Here is an 18,478-nt window from a genome sequence, read left to right as displayed (position 1 = left end):
TTCAAAAACGATGAATGGTCTAAATGAGAAGGTACTAACAGGCTAAAAGTCATCGTGGAGGGGTAATTTCGTGTTCGAGGTAGTTACTCGATCGTCTCTGTCTGCAAGTCACACCCAAACATTCGATCGATCTCCTTCGACTGTCACCTCTTTCTCATCCGCAGCGTGCTGCCGTGTCTCGTTGATCATCCCCGTCGTGCCCTACCTCGTCCGCCTCCTATCAATTTTCTTGGCATGCTTCTAATGTCAGCCCATCTCACGTATTTGATTTGGAAAGCTTCGATATTGCAATTAACAACCTGAGTAAAAATGTCAGCAACCTGCAAACAACGCATTTAGGTGCACGGCAGACAAGTTGCAGCAACCCTGCAATAGAAGAGAACGCGTTGTTCTGGTTGGGATGCCTTTTGTTTTCATTGCCGTCGTTGCTCTTGCGATCGAGTCGGCGAGGGGCGGCGTTGGTGGAGGAATCACATATTTTACAAACGAAATGTAATTTATGAATAAAATTTTTATTCTCAGCGAGTGAAAAATAAATTATAACTAGAAAACTCCAAAATTCAGACTCATGAAAACTTACTTCTGCTCTATGTGGCTAGCACACAGAGAGAGCGTTGTCTCACCACTCACAACCTAGTGAAAAGGTGTTGGCAAAACCAGTGACCCTGCCCTCGTGCTCCGTCGAGCCGGAGGCCTGTCGGAATCTCTTTGTCACATATTGTTACACCTCTACGGTGTGGAGAATGATCAAGTTCTGGGTGGGGCTAAGAGCAAGGCTATAAGGGCACGTATAATGATGCCTATTAGCTGACTCTCTCAATCGCCACGTAAATAAATTTGGTGATGGGTAGGAAGAGAGGAAAGGAAAGAGAAAAGCTGTTGTCATGCATGGCAACGGCTTAGAGTCGACTCTTAGCATTTATTAAAGGAAACTTTCTTGCATGAGAATGTATAAAAAGGAAACTAGCTTAATAAAAAATATTTTATTGCACTAATGAAGAGACCACACCTGACTTTACCTTTGTATATATCATTTTAAAATAGATTCTTGTTGCTGACGTGGCTTGAGATAGAGCCCACAATAGGCTCTACTGTTGAACATGCTCTAAGCTGGCTAAATGCTTATGTGGAGGAGAGAGGGGATGAGAGAGATGTAAGCAGGTTGTAAGCTTGCTGCCAGCTCAAGCACAAGAACCAAGAAACTCTACGAGAGTGGTACGTGGATCCTACATTAATGATGAAGAGCTAACTAGTATATGGGTGGGCTAAGAGCTGGCTATAAGAAGTCTTGGCTATATTATTAGCCTTGCTCTAAGCTTTAGCTTAACTTCGGAAGCATGGAAGGCACTTGGCGAGTGGTGGACTAACGAGAGGTTGCTTTGACGAACGCGCTACAGGGACAACTTTGATTGTCTGGTTTAGCTAGTGTGTTGGTTGCTGCCAAGAAGAGGAATGGTCGTGTTTTCAACCAGTCCAGTCGCCCTGCAGCTCAACTAGTCCAAGATATGGTTTTTTGAACTGTTGCCACAACGAACGCCCATGTCGCCCAAGCCCTAGGGCAACCCAGGTAGCAAAACAGGTTGGCTGCCGCCACCACCCCTCCCTCCTCTTGCCTCGTCGCCGCCTTAGCGGCTCGCCGACCAAATCGTGTGGCAGCAAGGACGGCAGCGGCGGGGCCTCCCTAGTGAGGCTGCGACCCCTAAGGACAGGGGAGGCACGGAAGGAGGTCAGGGGGTCAGCCGGGGTTATTGGCGGCATACACATCCTACAAGCCAGCGAAGAGCACACAACAACTTGGTTGGTGGCAACGGGCTTTATGGAGCTATGTAGATGACTGACGAATCCATTGTTTATACGAGTTGGTACCAGAAGGGTGAAAGGGTAATTGTGGGTGAAAACCTAGCCTGGCCGTTGGCTGGCTGATGACGACGATGTTGTGAGCGCCATTACCCTTTTTGGAGGCGTCATTATAGTTTTGGTTCCCTTCTAACCATACCAAATGTCTGGGTGAAAGCCTTGTTCTATTTTGGAACAAGCGGTGGTGGTGTTTCATGTCATGCCCCCCTAGAGGCACCATTTCGAATAACCTTCTCGTGCAACTATGATCGCTAGTGGTCTTCTATTTCACCTCAGTTGTTGTGTTAGCTTAGTAGTTTTGACGAGGCTTGTCTCCTTGGCTTCCAGTGTCCTGTTAGCGATCGAGTAGTTCTCTTTGTCTATTTTTGCTTCATGGAGTCGAAGTTGCTTCGTTGTTAGAGGTGCGATGACGCTCAACAATGATGACGCACTGCAGTCTCTGGCTTAGTTTGCTAGCATCGGCCGTGTGCAGATTGTGGTGATTTGGTGGATTTGGCTGAGGCCCACCTGATGTAGTCGGAGTTGGCTATCCATCATGGCGGTAGGATTGGTAACATTTGCGTTTGTAGTGAAATCGAAGCTGCTGCGTTGTTTTGGACGACAAGCTTGGCAACACTTTCACAATTGAGCTATTTTTGCTGCTTCGTGGAGAGTTTAACTTAGTCACCTTTGTTGGGCTCCGTTGATTTGCGAGACTTCTCTCGTCAAGAGTTGTTCGTTGTTTTTTAATCTTGTCTGGATTTTTTTCTCCTATTTACGTGAAATAAAATTAGCAGTTCTCCCGCCGGTTTTGGTTAAAAAAAAAAAAAACTGGTCCAAGATACCAGAGATGAGGTGTCGGCCTGGAGCATCGCGGGAGTGCTGCATCGATACCGCGAGTAATCCCCCGTGATAGCTTGAGGGCTTCTTCAATATTTGTTTGGTAGTTTGAGGGCATCTTCACGACAACTTCTTGTCGTGAATGTTCTACCTTTATATGTAAATCTGTAAATTCTTTCTCCTTAACGAAATACGGTCGGCCATCTTTTGGCTGAACCGGCAAAAAATTGAAAAAGAAAACTTACTTCTGCTAGTATCTTACTAGTGATAAGATGACACTAGTGTAGTTCCTCTCCGGTTAGAACTAATATTAGCATTGATTAAAAATGGTATTTTTACTTTATTAATTAATCGATTAGTAGTATTTTGTAATTTTTTAACAAAGATCATAATAAAAATAACGATATTACACCTTTAAATTTTTATTACACATAATATTGTTGGTAGTATAATTTAATCACGGATAAAAATAAATAATGGTGTCGATTAAATTCTAGAATGCACCGGAGAACACCTCAGAGAACAAACACATACGTACTCAGCAGGTAAGGATTTTGTCTATTTAACAAATCCACGAGTATAAAAAAATAGATCATATATAACTCATAATAAAATAAAAATTCATTAGGTTCAAAATCGTGGGGCCATTGCCATCTCTGTACGGGCCCCGGGTGCACCGGGCGATCTAAGCTATGTCGGACTCGGACACTTTTGGCGGAATTTCCTCCGCCACCGTCTCGACCTCGCCGCGGCAAACGAAGAGCATACAGAATCCCGCGACAATCGTGGAGCCGGCCAGGCCCCATATCACGGCGGCGACCGGGAAAGGCATAAGCGCAGCTACTCTATGTGAGAACATGACTGTGAGCGCCGTGGAAACGGCCCAAACGCCGGCTTTGATACGCCTCCCGCTGGAGGAGCCCGGGGGCAGGCTCTCGAACACCCGGAGCAAGCAGAGGAGCGAGAGGAGCATGACGGAGGCGGCCAGCACGAAGGCGACTGACCAGGGATCGCGCCGCGAGTGGTAGATGGCCGTGCCGCAGTTGACGGCGACGATGGTGAAGGCGAAGGCCGACGTGCACCGGCTGTCTTTCCTGCAGGGAGCCGAGGCGCACAGTGATTCGGCGGCGCCTTCGCCGGGGGCGTCGGCCAGTCGCTCGTAGTCGCAGACCGGTGAAGCTTTGGTGCTCACGGGGAGGCTTGCCATTGTCGGATGCGTCAGCCTTCGGCGTAGAGGAAGGGATTATCGAGCTTTCTGATGTTTGGGGTTCAGCAGGTACCCACCGGGCATCCTTCCTCCATATATAATGCTGTGCTGTGCTGTGCGTCGTGCAGCGTACAGTGTATATATGACTTTTACTCGGGTGCTTCATTTTTCTTCTCTGAATACGCGTTGGACCGGAGACCCGGATATATTACTCTCTGCACGTCTTCACCATTTATTATATATGTATATATATGTGTCATGTGTGTGTTTGGAGGGGAAGGGAGACATGACACACTTTTAACGGTTTGACAGCATGAGCTCCGGGAACCGAAGCACGATATATCGCGAAGTCAGTGACGCGGAAATCCGACGGGCAGTCGCACAGAGGAGGCGCCAATGCGCCATGTCTGACTGTGCTTCGGCCTCCAGGGGAATGATGCTACAGTGGTGGAATTCGCTTTGCCGGGGCGTGTTTGGACGGGAACTTCCACGGAGATGGAGGATAGGAGATCCAGTTTTTTTTTATGCCGGTGTCTTCTGTGCTGGGGCAGCTTGCTGCCTGTTCGATTTGATCCAGCTGGATTCACGCTTCAGCCTTGCAGAAAGGATGCGGAGCAGCGGAGGCCCATACGGCCATATCATCTCATATTCTCATGCGTGAGAAACCAGGTGAGTGATCGGTTATCATGGTTTATAAGTATTTGCTGCCGCAGCATTAGCTCAGTTGGTCAGAGGTATGTTAAATCGAGAGCCAACGATCTGAAAACTACTTGCTATTTAGGGTTTACCGTCAGCGTCAGCATTTACATTAATTAGTCTACTCATATCTGTGTGACCGTTTACCGTGATGATAACTGTTTACGAAATTTTCTTCGAAAGTTAACACGAAACAAAGCTAGCAAGGAAAGGAAAGGACTGAGCAGTTTCCTCGAGTGTTACGGTCACGTCACGGCGGCCTTACGGTTGGAACAGAAGACTTAAAAGGAAATATCTTGATCTTTTCTGCTAAAGTCGCCGTTTGTTTCTTCCGTGAAAGTGCATCGCTGTAGACCGTAGTTATGCTGGTACCCCCATCGCTTTCACATAAGTCTTTGATATTTTATGTTTCAGTTTATCTATTTCTTAATTTATTATGTGGAAGCCCAGTATTTTACATGGAGCACCATAAAAATCTGGAGTAAAAATCTGGAGTAGGGCTCTGTTTCCTTCAGCTTGGAATTATTATAATTTAGATTATTAGAAGTAAACTGAAAGAAACAGACGAAGTAGCTTATTATAATCTGGAACCCAGCTTATTATAATCTGATAAGCTCATTTATGTGAGTTTTTTCTAGCTTATTAGGTGAAAAATTACCCGTCATGTCATCCCACTCCCTCTTTAGACTTGCAAACCCAATAATCTAGGTTATAATAATATAGAAAAGAAACAACTCACAACTTATTCTACTACAGATTATAACAATCTAACTTATAATAATCTGACTCAATAATCTAGATTATAATAATCTTAAGCTGAAAAAAAAGGGCCTTAATTAGTCTACCAAAATAACCTGCATCAATTATTCTTCATTAGGATCTAATCCAAACCAATACAACTTTAATTTTAGCCCTACCTGCACCAAACCATTTGGTTAAAATGGATCCAATCCACTCTAACAGAATGGATGTACCCATTAAGTATATATAAAACTCGGATCTAAAATTTTAAAACTCACGTTCACACTATAAAAGTTTATCAAATTTGACTAAAATTTGGTGCGATGATTTATTATGTATAAGTGCAAATTTTGATCTATTTCTACATGTGGGTCCTACATATCTCTATTCTCTTATCCACTGGCTACCCAATTAAAGGATCCATTTGCCCTCCATGGATCAAATCATTTAAAACCTGAAATTACATAACTAAATTTAGACTATATCAATCCATTTGTCTTAATTTATAACCCAATCTAATCCAAATCATTTGAAGTAACAATCCATTTGCATTCAACCAAAGACAATTCAAATTAAAGCCCAAGTCATCTAATCTATTTCCATTTAATCTATTAGCAAGCCTAAACACCGCCACCCACTACCCTCACCCTTCCCACTCCAACCTAGCCAGCCACGCCTCCCCTCCCCTCTATAATGCTATGTTCTCCATTCGCTAGTGTTAATACCAAATCTATTGATTTGATGTGTTGAGTACACATGAAGGCCTGCGAGATATGTTTAGCTCTTGCAGGTCTTAGATATTGATGAGATGCGAGCACGTTAGTCGGTTTAATCCTATAACTAATAAGATGACGATGTAATACCGATTAGCCAATAGGTTGAACAATCTACTGTTAGAGAATTGGATCAGTTAGAAGCTCGATACAAATAGGCTCGAATAGTTAGATAAACAATAGAGTTTTTGCTACAGTAAGCTAAAATCAACTTGTATATATTTATAAGTTGATGCAATACTTAAATAACTCAACGACTGAAACTCCGATGAAACAATGATTGATGCCTACTGACTTAAATAAATCTAACTTACAACCACAACTCAACATATCGAACCTAACCGATACGATATAAGGTTGATAAGTGTCTGATAGATATAAGCAAGCTAATATAACATCAGTGGTCATGCATTAAATTTAAACATAGTAGTAAAACCGTCAATTTGATATTTAACACATCAAATAAGAGCGGCTAACCCTTCGATAAAACATTAGCACAAATATATTGTTTTAACAAGATTCAGATTATCAACAACAATCCAGTAGATTGAACCTAACCAGTGCAACATGAGATTATAATTTGATCTGATTGAGTTAATAGATATGTCTAATGTAATGAATATAACACATCTGTCAAAAGCATCATTGTGATTGTAGAAACATATAGACTAAGACAGAAGATCAGCTCTAACCGAACATTTCTAAATAAACTGATACATCTCTAAACACAATGACATTAAAGATATAATTGAAATATCAGGTATGCAAATATACCAATCAAGCCAAAGTAATATAAGAGATCGAAACGATGCAGTTAAACCATACCAATACAGCCTTAAATAAGCCTCAGTGGACGCGGCTCCTGTGCGGCGCTCACCTATCACTGCAGACAATCCTCTTCCCAGTGCACATATGCAATGCCTCGGTGGCTCGGTGCAGCTCAGAGGCCCTGTTTGTCCCCGAAGCACTTGGCTGGAAACATCACAAGAGTACAGGTACAGCATTGCCTCACGATATGTACAAGTACAACCAACACTCCGAGAGTCGAATTCGAACTGGCCGCTGCGCAGCCACTGGCCTCGTCTTTGGAGTGTGTTCCATTCCTATAAACTGTAAAGAAAGTATCTCGTCTAAAGAAACCTCTCTAAGAAAACGAAGAAAAGCAATCAAGGGATTGTTTTGAGTTTTTTTTATTAAAAGGTCGAACGACATATTTTAAAAAATAATTTATAAATAAGAGTTATATATACATATTCTTAATGATTTTAAAAGCTGATTCTGAAAAATAAACTTCGCTAAATAAACTTTAAAATCAACTATAAATTTAAGATTAAAAATTCAAATTTTAGCTTATAAACATAAGCCTAAACGAAAAGGAAGATTGTGTTAAGCTTTTCGAAAACAAAGTCGGAACACAACTGAGAATTGCACAACTAATTACTTTCACCTCCAAACTTTACCACTAGCTTTGAAGACACTCAAAAAGCAATATACCCCTCTATTTAAAAAGTAATTCTTAGCTATGCGTCATATAAATCTGGATACAATGTTTGTGTTTTTCTCAGGTTGAGACACTACTACAAAAACCGTTTTTGCAAACGGGCCAGAGTGATTTTCGCATCGTCTGCGAAAATGCAGATCTTTGCATGCGGACAGGGCACAGCATGCAAAGAGAAAAAATCACGAAAAAAAATAAAATTCCAAAAAAAAACCGAAAAAAACCTAGCGCCGCCGCCCGCCCGAGCTCGTCGCAGCCGCTGCTTCCGATCCCGTCGTCAGCCGCCCGAGACCGCCGCCGCCACCGCCCGAGACCGCCACTGCAGCCGCCGCCCCAGACCACCACCGCCGCCGCCACCCGAGACCGACGCTGCCACCGCCGCTCCCAGATCCGCCGCCGAGCACCGAGCTCTACCGTAGGGCGGCGGATCCGGCCCTCCCGTGGACGGCGTCGCCGGATCCGTCGCCCCCCAGATCCGCCACCGCCGTCCGTCACCGTAGGAGGCGATCGTGATGCCGACGCAGACGTCGAAGAAGTTGGCGAACTGCAGCACGCTGCAGAGCCTCACATTGAACCCGCCGAGGCTGGCGCGGACGACGTCCATGTAGGTCCGGTTGTGTGGGCCGGTGGCTGGGTCGCCGGACCGGTAGCACTCGACGGGGAGCACGGAGCAGCGGTAGATGACGCCACCGAACAGCACCATCACGGCGGGGCCGCCCAGGCGCCCACCCATCCCAGCTGTGCCACCCCCACACCAGCGACAGCACCCCGGACCCGATCACCGCCCTCACCGCCATCACCGCCCTTTGCCCACTGTCGACAAGAAGAGAGGAGAGGAGAGGAGAAAAAGAGAGAGAGGGAGAGAGAACATAAAAGAGAGACAAATAAATAGGTGTTTGAAAAATTTCGAAATAGTGAGGAGGGAAAGAGAGAGAACGATCAAAAAAAATATCGGTATTTTTATATGCGGTCACCTAACCGTCCGTATACGAAAATAGATTTTTACATGCAGCTATTTAAGAGGACCGCATGCAAAAATAATTATTAAAAATATCAATTTAGTATCAAATAATTTTTCGGGTAGTAAATGATTTAAAATAAAAAAATTGTCAAAACAAAGTTGTATAACTTATAAAGAACTACAACTTTTGTATTCGTTATTTTTGTATATGACTTTGATTGAGCAGTTTGAATATGAATTTCAAATTATGAGAACTTCAAACAACCTTTTCAAATGCTAAATGATTTCAACTGAAAAAGGCATCAACAACAAAGTTATATAACTCATCAAGATCTATAACTTCTATTTTGATCATTTCTTCATCCGATAAAGTAATTTACAAGATTATTCACAAAATGTATATCTCTTATATAGTTTAAAACTATACAAACTATACAAGAGAATATAAGAGATATATATTTTGCGAACAATCTTACGAATCACTTTATCGGATGAAGAAATGATCAAAATAGAAGTTATAGATCTTGATGAGTTATATAACTTTGTTACAGTTTTTTAAGTGGCCCGTATAGAAAAATCGATTTTTTTCATGTGGACACTTAAGTGAGCCGCATGGAAAAATGAGCTTATTTTTGCATGCGGCCCTCTTAAGAGGCCCGTATGAGAAAATCGATTTTTCCATACGGACCACTTAAGCAGCCGTATGGAAAAATGATCATCGAATTTTGCAGACGCCACTAGTTATGATCCACATGGAAAAATGAGGGGATCTCGTACATAAAAATCACTTTTGTAGTAGTGAGACGAGAGATAAAATATTATCTATTTTTTATTATAGCTATTTAATAGTATAAACGATCAAATTAACTATTAAAAAGTTAAACATCTATAAAAAAATTACTAACACCCACACACATATATATAGCAAAGCTAATATGTGTACCCCGTAGAATAAGCCATAAGGCCCAAACCCACCTCCCACGTCCTTCTAAGGGCCCAAAATCTCTCTCATGGCCTGGTCAAACCTCTCCCACGTCGGTTAAATCCGTCCTTTAACCTTTCTCCACACATCACATTTGTTCAGTCCCGTCTGTCTAGTAATACGAAGACAAAAAACAATAACATGCCTTATAAAATACAGTAACAACATCATGACGGACCATGGTAGTGAAAACGATTTTATAAAATAATATAAGACACATGAGATATTGTTCTCTAAAGATTAGAAATACAACCTTTTAGCTCTCCCACATGTATTAATTGTATTGGAGTAATAGTATGCAATCACACCTATGTTACTGCCCTTCGATCATGATATTATTATACTTATGTCACGACGTTACTGTAATTGTGCAGTAACAGCACACATGCTACTGCACTTATACCGATATGTTACTGCATAATTACAGTAACAATACTCATATTTTATAGTAACATAGTGTTATTGTTACATAGAATGTATAGCATTACTGTAGCTATTGTCATAACATTAGTGTATACTAATATAAATCCTATAGATATTTCTTAAGATTTTAAACTTTAAACAATTTTATCTCTTACCTCATATATTATTTTTTAAAAACGTTTCTACCGAATTGTTAGAAAAAATGCTTTAAAAAAGTAGATCCCTCATGGGTATGTTTCGACGTTGTTACTGTGAATTAGTTGACGTGTTACTGTATTTTTTTCTTCGTGTTACTGCAGAATTACTAGGAGACGAGAGGTGCTTAGATAGACAAGAGAGGAAGCCCATAAGGGGTTGACCCACGTGGGAAACTCTTTGACCAGCCTTTAATTGAGGTGAGGATGATTTTTGAGCCTTGGAAAGAGGGGTGGGAGGTAGAATGAGCCTTGGGAGGTCTTGGAAGTGAGGGGGTGTAGAATAATTTATACTAATGGGTGCGCGTATTAGTCTTATATATATATATATACACACACAACACACACATACGCACATTAGCCATAGTATGTATTAAAAATATATTGTTTAATTGTTCGGAAAACATGAAAAAAAAACCTAAAAAAAAAGAACACAGCCATAGTATGTTCATATTTCTAGCTAAGAATTAGTTCCTTATGGACGGGGAATGCACATGTTTTAGAATAACAATGCCATAATAAATAAGCGATTTTAATAAATTGTTTATTTACACTATATGCATTCGTTTTCTTTCCAAAACATGATATATTATATTAAATAATTAATATTAAATAAAAGAAAAGATTACAACCTCGTTGCTTGCCCAACATCTTGGAATGCCAAGAGAGATGTAAGCAAATGAGTGTAGCCATAACGCGTTACTCAACTTTGTCACGCGCCAGTGCGCCACCATCTTCATTCCTTATATAGAACAGCAACCCAACGCCACCAAACAAATTTTATTATTTTTATTCTTATAAAACAAAATTTTATTTTTTATTTCTTAAATTTAAGTTGATTTTGATTTTTTATTATAGTTTATTTTATTATTTTTTCTTTTAGATCACTAAGAATATACATACAAAAATTTTACCTATAACTTATTTTTAATTTATTAATAAGTCGTTTCACTTTGCGTAAATAAGCCTAAAGATAGGTTGAATCCAATACATTGTGTATTGGCTGCGCTCGTTTGACATATTATTTTCAGTATTTTACTTAGCTTTTGTATATATGGTCCTTAGACTGTTAAGCAATGTGTTTTTTGCAAAAAAAAGTTTTTATAAATAAGTTTATCGTATCATATTTTTAAAGTAGATTTTAAATTTTATAATAGCTAATTTTATTATTATAAATTAAAAATTAAAAATTAGATAATAAACACCTCCTTTGTCATCATCGACACCCGGCAGGCAAGTCTTTCAAAGTCTTCATCAAGTATCTCATGAACAAAGTAGCCACTAATAAAGAGATGGAAATGGTAAAAGACTGCAAACAAGTGTAACGACATGAACAGCAATAAAGAAAAGTTTAGAGTGCCTAACAGAAATGATATGCAATGTGCTTCGGATTCTATACCGCTATGAATCTCCTTAAATCTGTACCAATGTTAGAGCATCTATAAGAAAAATGACTAAATTTTGACTTAAAAAATTTAGCCATCCATTTTAGTTTTTTTAACTTGAATTCTTAGGGCACCCCCAATACCAAGTTCTTAGAAAGGTGCTTAAAAACAGCGTTAGCTCAGCGCTATACTTAAAAACATATTTAAGCACATCTGTTTAGCACCACATTGGAGGTGTCCTTAGAGCATCTCCAAGAGACTATCCATCTCCACTCTCCAAATCCTGGCAAGAGGAGGATGACAAGAGGGTCCCACCCACATGGGACTCATGGATAGCAATTGTGCTAGTGGGGGAATGTATTCTAGATTTGACCATTGATGACTCAAGTTTAGCCATTCAAATAACATGACAAATCAAATAGTTATTCTCTTGGAGGATTTTTTTTATGCAAAATTACCAAATTTAAGTATGGCGAGTGAGATGGTCATTCTCCTAGAGATGCTCTTATAGCACGAGGGGAAAAAAAAAGGTGGAGCAAGCCAGCTGCCAGCATGGTCCATCTGAGGGGCTGTTTAGTTCTAAACAATTTTCACATAAAAACATCATATCAAAACTTTGGATACTTAAATAGAGTATTAAACATAGATAAAACGAAAAACTAATGACACAGTTACGTGAGAAATCGTGAGACGAATCTTTTAAGCCTAATTAGTACGTGATTAGCCATAAATGCTACAGTACCCCACATACGCTAATGACGGACTAATTAGGCTCAAAAGATTCGTCTCGCGGTTTCCACGCCAGCCATAAAATTCGTTTTTTCATTCGTGTCTGAAAACCCTTTCCGATATCCGATAACGTCCGATGTGACATGTAAAAAAAAAATTTATGTGACCAACTAAACACCCTTGAGCTTCTTGTATACCGAATATTTGTCGAATGACGTGGGAACAGAAGCCCATAGAATTTCCTTGACCCCGTTACAAACTTCTCCACTGATCTGCACCTTGAAATTCACGAGAATGTCGTGTGTTCATTTCGACGTTAATTTCGTGGGAGGTGGGCCGGTGGTACCAACTCCTCCCTGACACCGACCTACTCCTAACGACGTCCGTCGAAAACGACACTGTGTACTACAATGCGTGAGTACGAGTTTCGGGAGAAAAGTTTTTATACATCGTAAGATACGTAACGCTAAAAGTTAGTGAGGGATTCACATACATCATAAGATACTCCCATATTTTTTTTTTGATGTTGGCTAGTTTAATTTTAAACTAACTCACGTTAAACATTTACACCTAGAGGGAATACTAATGTTAGGACTATTCAAACCACATCCAAATGCTAAGATTGACGAGAGCACGATTCACTTAATATAAAATATTATGGACATACTATAGCGATGACTCTTTATCCATAGGCTAAGATTGATGAAGGCGCGATTCAATAAATACAAAACATTATATACATATTGTAGCGATAACTCTGAAACACTTAGTCTACATCATTCTTGGAAAAAAATGATAAGATTTCATACTGTCATTTACTTGAGTCGTAGACTCGTAGTTACCATGTCAATCCTACGCTCTTAGGCAAAATATCCATCTTTTGGTTTATTGGAGGAATAAGTGAAACAACATATTTACAATCGAAAAATAATTACAAATAAAAATTTTATATACGTATCATTAACTATTTAAAAGTTAAGATTAGAAAATAAATTACTATAAAAAACTCTAAAATTAACTGTAGGTTAAAATTCTAGCATAAACATGAAGCAAAAGATAAGAACAAAAAACGAAACTACAGTTTACAAATCACTTGCACGGTAAATCGCCGTATTTGGAATTCGCTTGATGTACTTCCACTTATACTCTGATGTCTTCTTATCCAGGTGTATACGCCATTAAATATTTTCCTAGTACACCCAAACATAGGATCACAGGAAGCCTGTCATTTCGAAATTTGAAAATTTCCAAATCGCTGAATTCAATCCACTTCCTATACAATGCACAATTTTTCGACAAGTACAACAGCTTCGTACCCCAATTTGTCTGGTTATGTAAGGTACCAATCGCATGAACAACCCAGATCATACTAGTAAAACACGATCACACCAAACGATCTTTCCCCTTCCCCAACTTCCAAACCTTCAATACGACCCCCAACAGCCACCAAACCTTCCCCTCCGCGAGCTCCACGACGACTTCTCCGGCGGGCTTCTTCCACCGCACCACAAGACAGGAAATCCAGCCTCGAGAGATCCCAAATCCAGCTCACTAGACAAAGCCAAAGCGCCGAGCCCGCCGCACAGTAGGCTGCAGCAACGGGACGCAGGAGACCAGCGGGGCAACCAACAAGCCAAGCAAGGCATCCGCTCCGCCGCTCCGCTCCGCTTGCCTTGCCCCACACCACCTCTCTCGCCGGCCGCGCCTCCCCAACCCAAAATCCCCACCCCAAAAATCCAAAACTCAAACCCTCTCCCGTCCATGTCGTCCCGCTTCCTCGTGCCGCCGCCGGGGGCCGCCGACCGGGCGGGGGGCGACGCCGGGGACGCGGCGCTCGCGCGCGACATCGTGACGCTCCACAAGGCGCTCTCCCTTGACCCCAATTCTTCCTCCTCCTCCTCCCGCCGCCGCCGCTCGCTCCCGCTCCCGCTCACAGCCCCGTCCGTCGCCGACCAGGCCCGGCAGAAGCCCAGGCTGAAGCCTTCCTCCTCCGCGCGCAGGCTCTTGCCGTCTGCTTCGTCGTCGTCGGGCGCAGCGGCCTCGACATCCTCGAGCTCGTCCTTCTGGAAGAAGTCTCTGACGGCCATCTCGCACCTCGGCCGCCGCCGCCTTGATTGCGCGTTCACCCTGCACGTGCACTCGGTGGACGGCCTCCCCGCCGCGCTCGATGGCTCCCCGATCTCCGTCCACTTCCGCCGGATGTCCCTGAGCGCGTCCACCCGCCCCGTCGCGGCGGCCCTCGGCGCCGCCTCGTTTGAGGAGGTGTTGACGCAACGCTCGCCCGTCTACTTCTCCCGCAGCGCCAAGGCCGCGGTCAAGTACGAGCCTCGGGCGTTCATCGTCGTCGCCTCCACCTCGGCGCTCGAGCTCGGCAAGCACGAGGTTGACCTCACTCGCCTGCTCCCGCTCTCCTTCGACGATCTCGAAGAGGGTGGCGGCTCTGGGTTCGGGAAGTGGAGCACGAGCTTCCGGCTGTCCGGCCCAGCCCGCGGCGCGCGGCTCAATGTCACCTTCTCGTGTGCGCTTGTAGGCGCCGGTGCGGAGCAGCACAAGGGAGGGGAGGTGGCGGGGCTGAGGCGTGGTTCCATGGCGCGGCAGGTGTCAGTGCAGACACCTACACCAGTTCCGGCGCGGAGCCGGGATGTGAGAGTGCTACACGAGGTGTTGCCAAGCGGGAGGACTGTAAAGGCTTTGCCATTTTTTGGTGATGCAGGTCTCGATTCGAGGAAGGAGGAGGTGTCAACAGTAGAGTCTGAGGAGAACGAGTCGCCACAATCAAAGCATTGCACATCTGTGGAGGTGAAAAAGGCGGACGTGGCACATCCAGAGGGTGACTGTGATGGTGCGGAGTTCAGTGTGGTCGAACAGGGAGTCGAGATTGCTCTTGAGGATCCAGAACAGCTCAAATCTGTGGGGACTGATAATGTAGCTGATGGAAAGGAGGACTTTAGGGATGGAGTTGGAGAAAAAGGAGAGCCCAAGGCTATGTCAGTAGGTGTTGCGCGCCCTGAAGAAGGTAGTGTTGGAGTGAAGCCGGAAGAGGGGGCCAGTGATGTTGCTTTTGATAGTGAAGATGCTGGAGAGGTCTCAATGGTCAAAGCGGTTTCATTATCTACTGCAGAATTGGATGGCGATGATCAGTTGGATGCAGATTTGGATGATCTGGGGTGTCTAATCAATGATCTCTCAATTGTTGAGCCAGAACAATTTGACTCACCTACCGTAGAAGATAAACATTCTAGGCGATTGAGCTATGTGGGTGTGACAGACAGCTCTAATTCCGCTAGTAGGATGATCAGATCACGCAGCATGGATGCTTCATCTGATTTTGTTGCTAATGAGTTTTTGGATATGCTTGGGATAGAGCATAGTCCATTTGGAGCAACCTCAGGTAGTGATTCAGAGTCACCAAGAGAGCGTCTTTGGAAGCAGTTTGAAAAGGAAACTCTAGCATCTGGGAATGGTATTCTTGGTTTGGACTTTGAAGATGAAGCGGAAGAACCTAGTAATGAAGATGATATGGAAGAAACCATAGAAACCAGTTGTGAAGCACATGATTTTGATCTCTCTACAATCATACGTGAGGCCGAACTTGAGCTTCAGAATGCAGTTCAGCCCATAGAGACCAGATTTCGAGCCAAGTCGCTGGAAGATGAAGAAACTGAAGCCTTGATGCGGCAATTTGGACTAAATGAGAAGTCTTTCCAATCTTCTCCACCCGGAAGTAGAAGTGGCTTTGGTAGTCCCATTGACCTTCCACCTGAGTCACCCCTTGAGCTACCACCTTTGGCTGATGGCTTGGGTCCATTTGTTCAGACAAAAGATGGAGGGTTTCTGCGTTCGATGAATCCAGTCCTATTCAAAAATGCGAAAAATAATTGCAGCTTGGTCATGCAGGCTTCTTCACCAATTGTACTACCAGCAGAGATGGGCTCTGGTATTATGGAGATACTGCATGGTCTGGCCTCAGTGGGAATCGAAAAGTTATCAATGCAAGCAAACAAACTTATGCCCTTAGAAGATGTCAATGGCAAAATGATGCAGCAGATTGCTTGGGAGGCTTCTCCAGCTCTAGAGTCTGCTGAAAGGTCAGCCTTTCTTGCCATATATTTTCTGCCATTTATCTACATCATCTTGTGTTGATTAAAGGTTTTTCCTTTTTTACCAATGCAGATATGACCTATTGGATGATCATAGCATGGATGCTTTAGCTGGAGGGATTGGCAATACTACCTTTGGAAAGAATAAGAAGGGGAAGTGTACTGATCTGTCATCATCATTAGGTAGGGAAAGTACTTCAGAATATGTTTCACTGGAGGATCTTGCACCATTAGCCATGGAAAAGATTGAAGCCCTTTCCATCGAGGGTCTCAGGATACAATCTGGCATGTCAGAAGAGGATGCACCCTCCAATATCAGTGCCCAGTCTATTGGGGAATTTTCATCTCTGCAAGGAAAATGTTCAGGGAATACCCTCTCCCTTGGTTTAGAAGGAACTGCAGGGTTGCAGCTCCTAGATGTCAAACAAAGCGGCGGTGATGTTGATGGACTTATGGGTTTGTCAATCACTCTTGATGAGTGGATGAGGCTCGATTCTGGTGTAGTGGATGAAGATGACCAGTTCACTGACCGGACATCGAAGATACTTGCTGCTCACCATGCTAAATCAATGGAATTAGTTGCTGAAAACTGGAATACAGATAAAAAGAACAGGAGGTCTGGTAGAAGATGGGGTTTGTTAGGGAACAACTTCACTGTTGCTCTCATGGTTCAACTGCGTGACCCACTACGGAACTATGAGCCAGTTGGCACGCCGATGCTTGCTTTAATTCAAGTGGAAAGGGTCTTTGTTCCCCCAAAGCCTAAGATATACAGTACTGTCACAGATAGAGGTAACAGTGAGCATGATGATGAGGAGCCCAAGGGTGAACAGGTTCTAGAAAAAGCATTGGTCAAGGAAGAAAAGATTGAGGAAGAACACGATTCTATTCCGCAATTCAAAGTCACAGAAGTGCATGTAGCTGGTTTCAAGAGCGAGCCTGAGAAGACAAAACCGTGGGGTAGTCAAACGCAGCAACAATCAGGATCAAGATGGCTGCTTGCAGCTGGCATGAGTAAGGGCAATAAGCATCCCCTGATGAAATCCAAAGCTATCACAAAGCCAAGTAAAGAGGCAGCTGGTCAGTCAGGAGACACCCTTTGGAGCATTTCTTCACGCGTACATGGAGCAGGAACCAGATGGGGTGAGCTAGCAGGGCCTAAGAGGAACCCGAATATCCTCCTTCAAAAGGAAAAACGATTTCGGTGATGGTTCAGAAGTTCTCAGTAATTTGAACATGGGATTTGCTGGTTTGGATTTATCTGTTCAGGAAGGAGCCTATTTGTCTGGATCCTGTTCTCACTGAAATATTTCTAGTGGACTGTCAAGTCATGCTAATCTAGTTCCTATATACATCTTTGAACCATCCAGGCTCAGTCCATTTACATCTAATCGGTTGTGCTCCTCTTGAACTCGCCTGTACTTGGCACTTTGGCAGTACTGAGAAACTAGTGTTTCTCCTCTCTTCATACAATTGAAATAGTGGCTTCTGCATGTGAAGTTGCCATAGCAATACTGCCTTCTCATATATGTAGTTTTTCACTATTGGTGTAGCATCCATTTGGCCACAATCTGTTCCTGATCTTACATCCATTTCTGTCATGTTTTGCTGTCAAAACATTGGTTGTGCAGTTCTATTTTCAGATAACTACAGTGATGCATTCACTGTAATCCCAGTTTGCTCATGCCAAAACGCTCAATTGTATGGCAATATGTTCCGTAAGTTCCAGGTGATTAGTGCTCGTTATTTTGTGAGCTCGTCAATTAAACATGCTATGTATAGAGATGGATGCACTAAACACCCTTTAACTGAGGAATGCAAAAATCATCTCCCTTGTGCCGATGGAATGATGGCAGAGCTTCCGCAATTTGATTTTTGAGCAGGTAAGGGGTGGTAAGACCCTCCCTGTGGATGTAATGATTCGCTCAGGGCGTCCATGATGTCCAAATCTCGGTCTGTTACTATGGGCATCGCTTTGTTTAATGAACTTATACACCCAGTTGAGTTGGGGAAAGGGAAAGCCAGAAGGGGTCTCTGTTTGATTGTCTCAGGAGACAACGCATCAGTCATCGCACATCTGCACATGGGGGAAGCCAGGAAGAGCAGCAGCAAC

The 18,478-nt window shown here is 43.1% G+C and overlaps 2 protein-coding genes across 2 annotated transcripts; one reads left to right on the top strand and one right to left on the bottom strand.

Annotated features, from left to right (window-relative positions):
• Window positions 1-3,140: 3,140 nt before the first annotated feature.
• Window positions 3,141-3,883, bottom strand: LOC102710920. The gene has a single exon (XM_006644550.2). It carries the CDS (start codon window positions 3,881-3,883, stop codon window positions 3,362-3,364), a length of 522 nt encoding a protein of 173 aa, XP_006644613.1. The 3' UTR covers window positions 3,141-3,361.
• Window positions 3,884-13,667: 9,784 nt separating this feature from the next.
• LOC102710635 (protein PLASTID MOVEMENT IMPAIRED 1-RELATED 1) lies at window positions 13,668-18,064 on the top strand. The gene is made up of 2 exons (XM_040522887.1): window positions 13,668-16,353; window positions 16,439-18,064. Exons 1-2 carry the CDS (start codon window positions 14,027-14,029, stop codon window positions 17,571-17,573), a joined length of 3,462 nt encoding a protein of 1,153 aa, XP_040378821.1. The 5' UTR covers window positions 13,668-14,026; the 3' UTR covers window positions 17,574-18,064.
• The last annotated feature ends 414 nt before the right edge of the window (window positions 18,065-18,478 follow it).

Source organism: Oryza brachyantha, chromosome 1 (assembly GCF_000231095.2).
Source record: "Oryza brachyantha chromosome 1, ObraRS2, whole genome shotgun sequence".
Classification (NCBI taxonomy): Eukaryota; Viridiplantae; Streptophyta; class Magnoliopsida; order Poales; family Poaceae; genus Oryza; species Oryza brachyantha.
The sequence above is the reverse complement of the archived record's forward strand: the minus strand, read 5'-3'. Positions and strand labels throughout refer to the sequence as shown.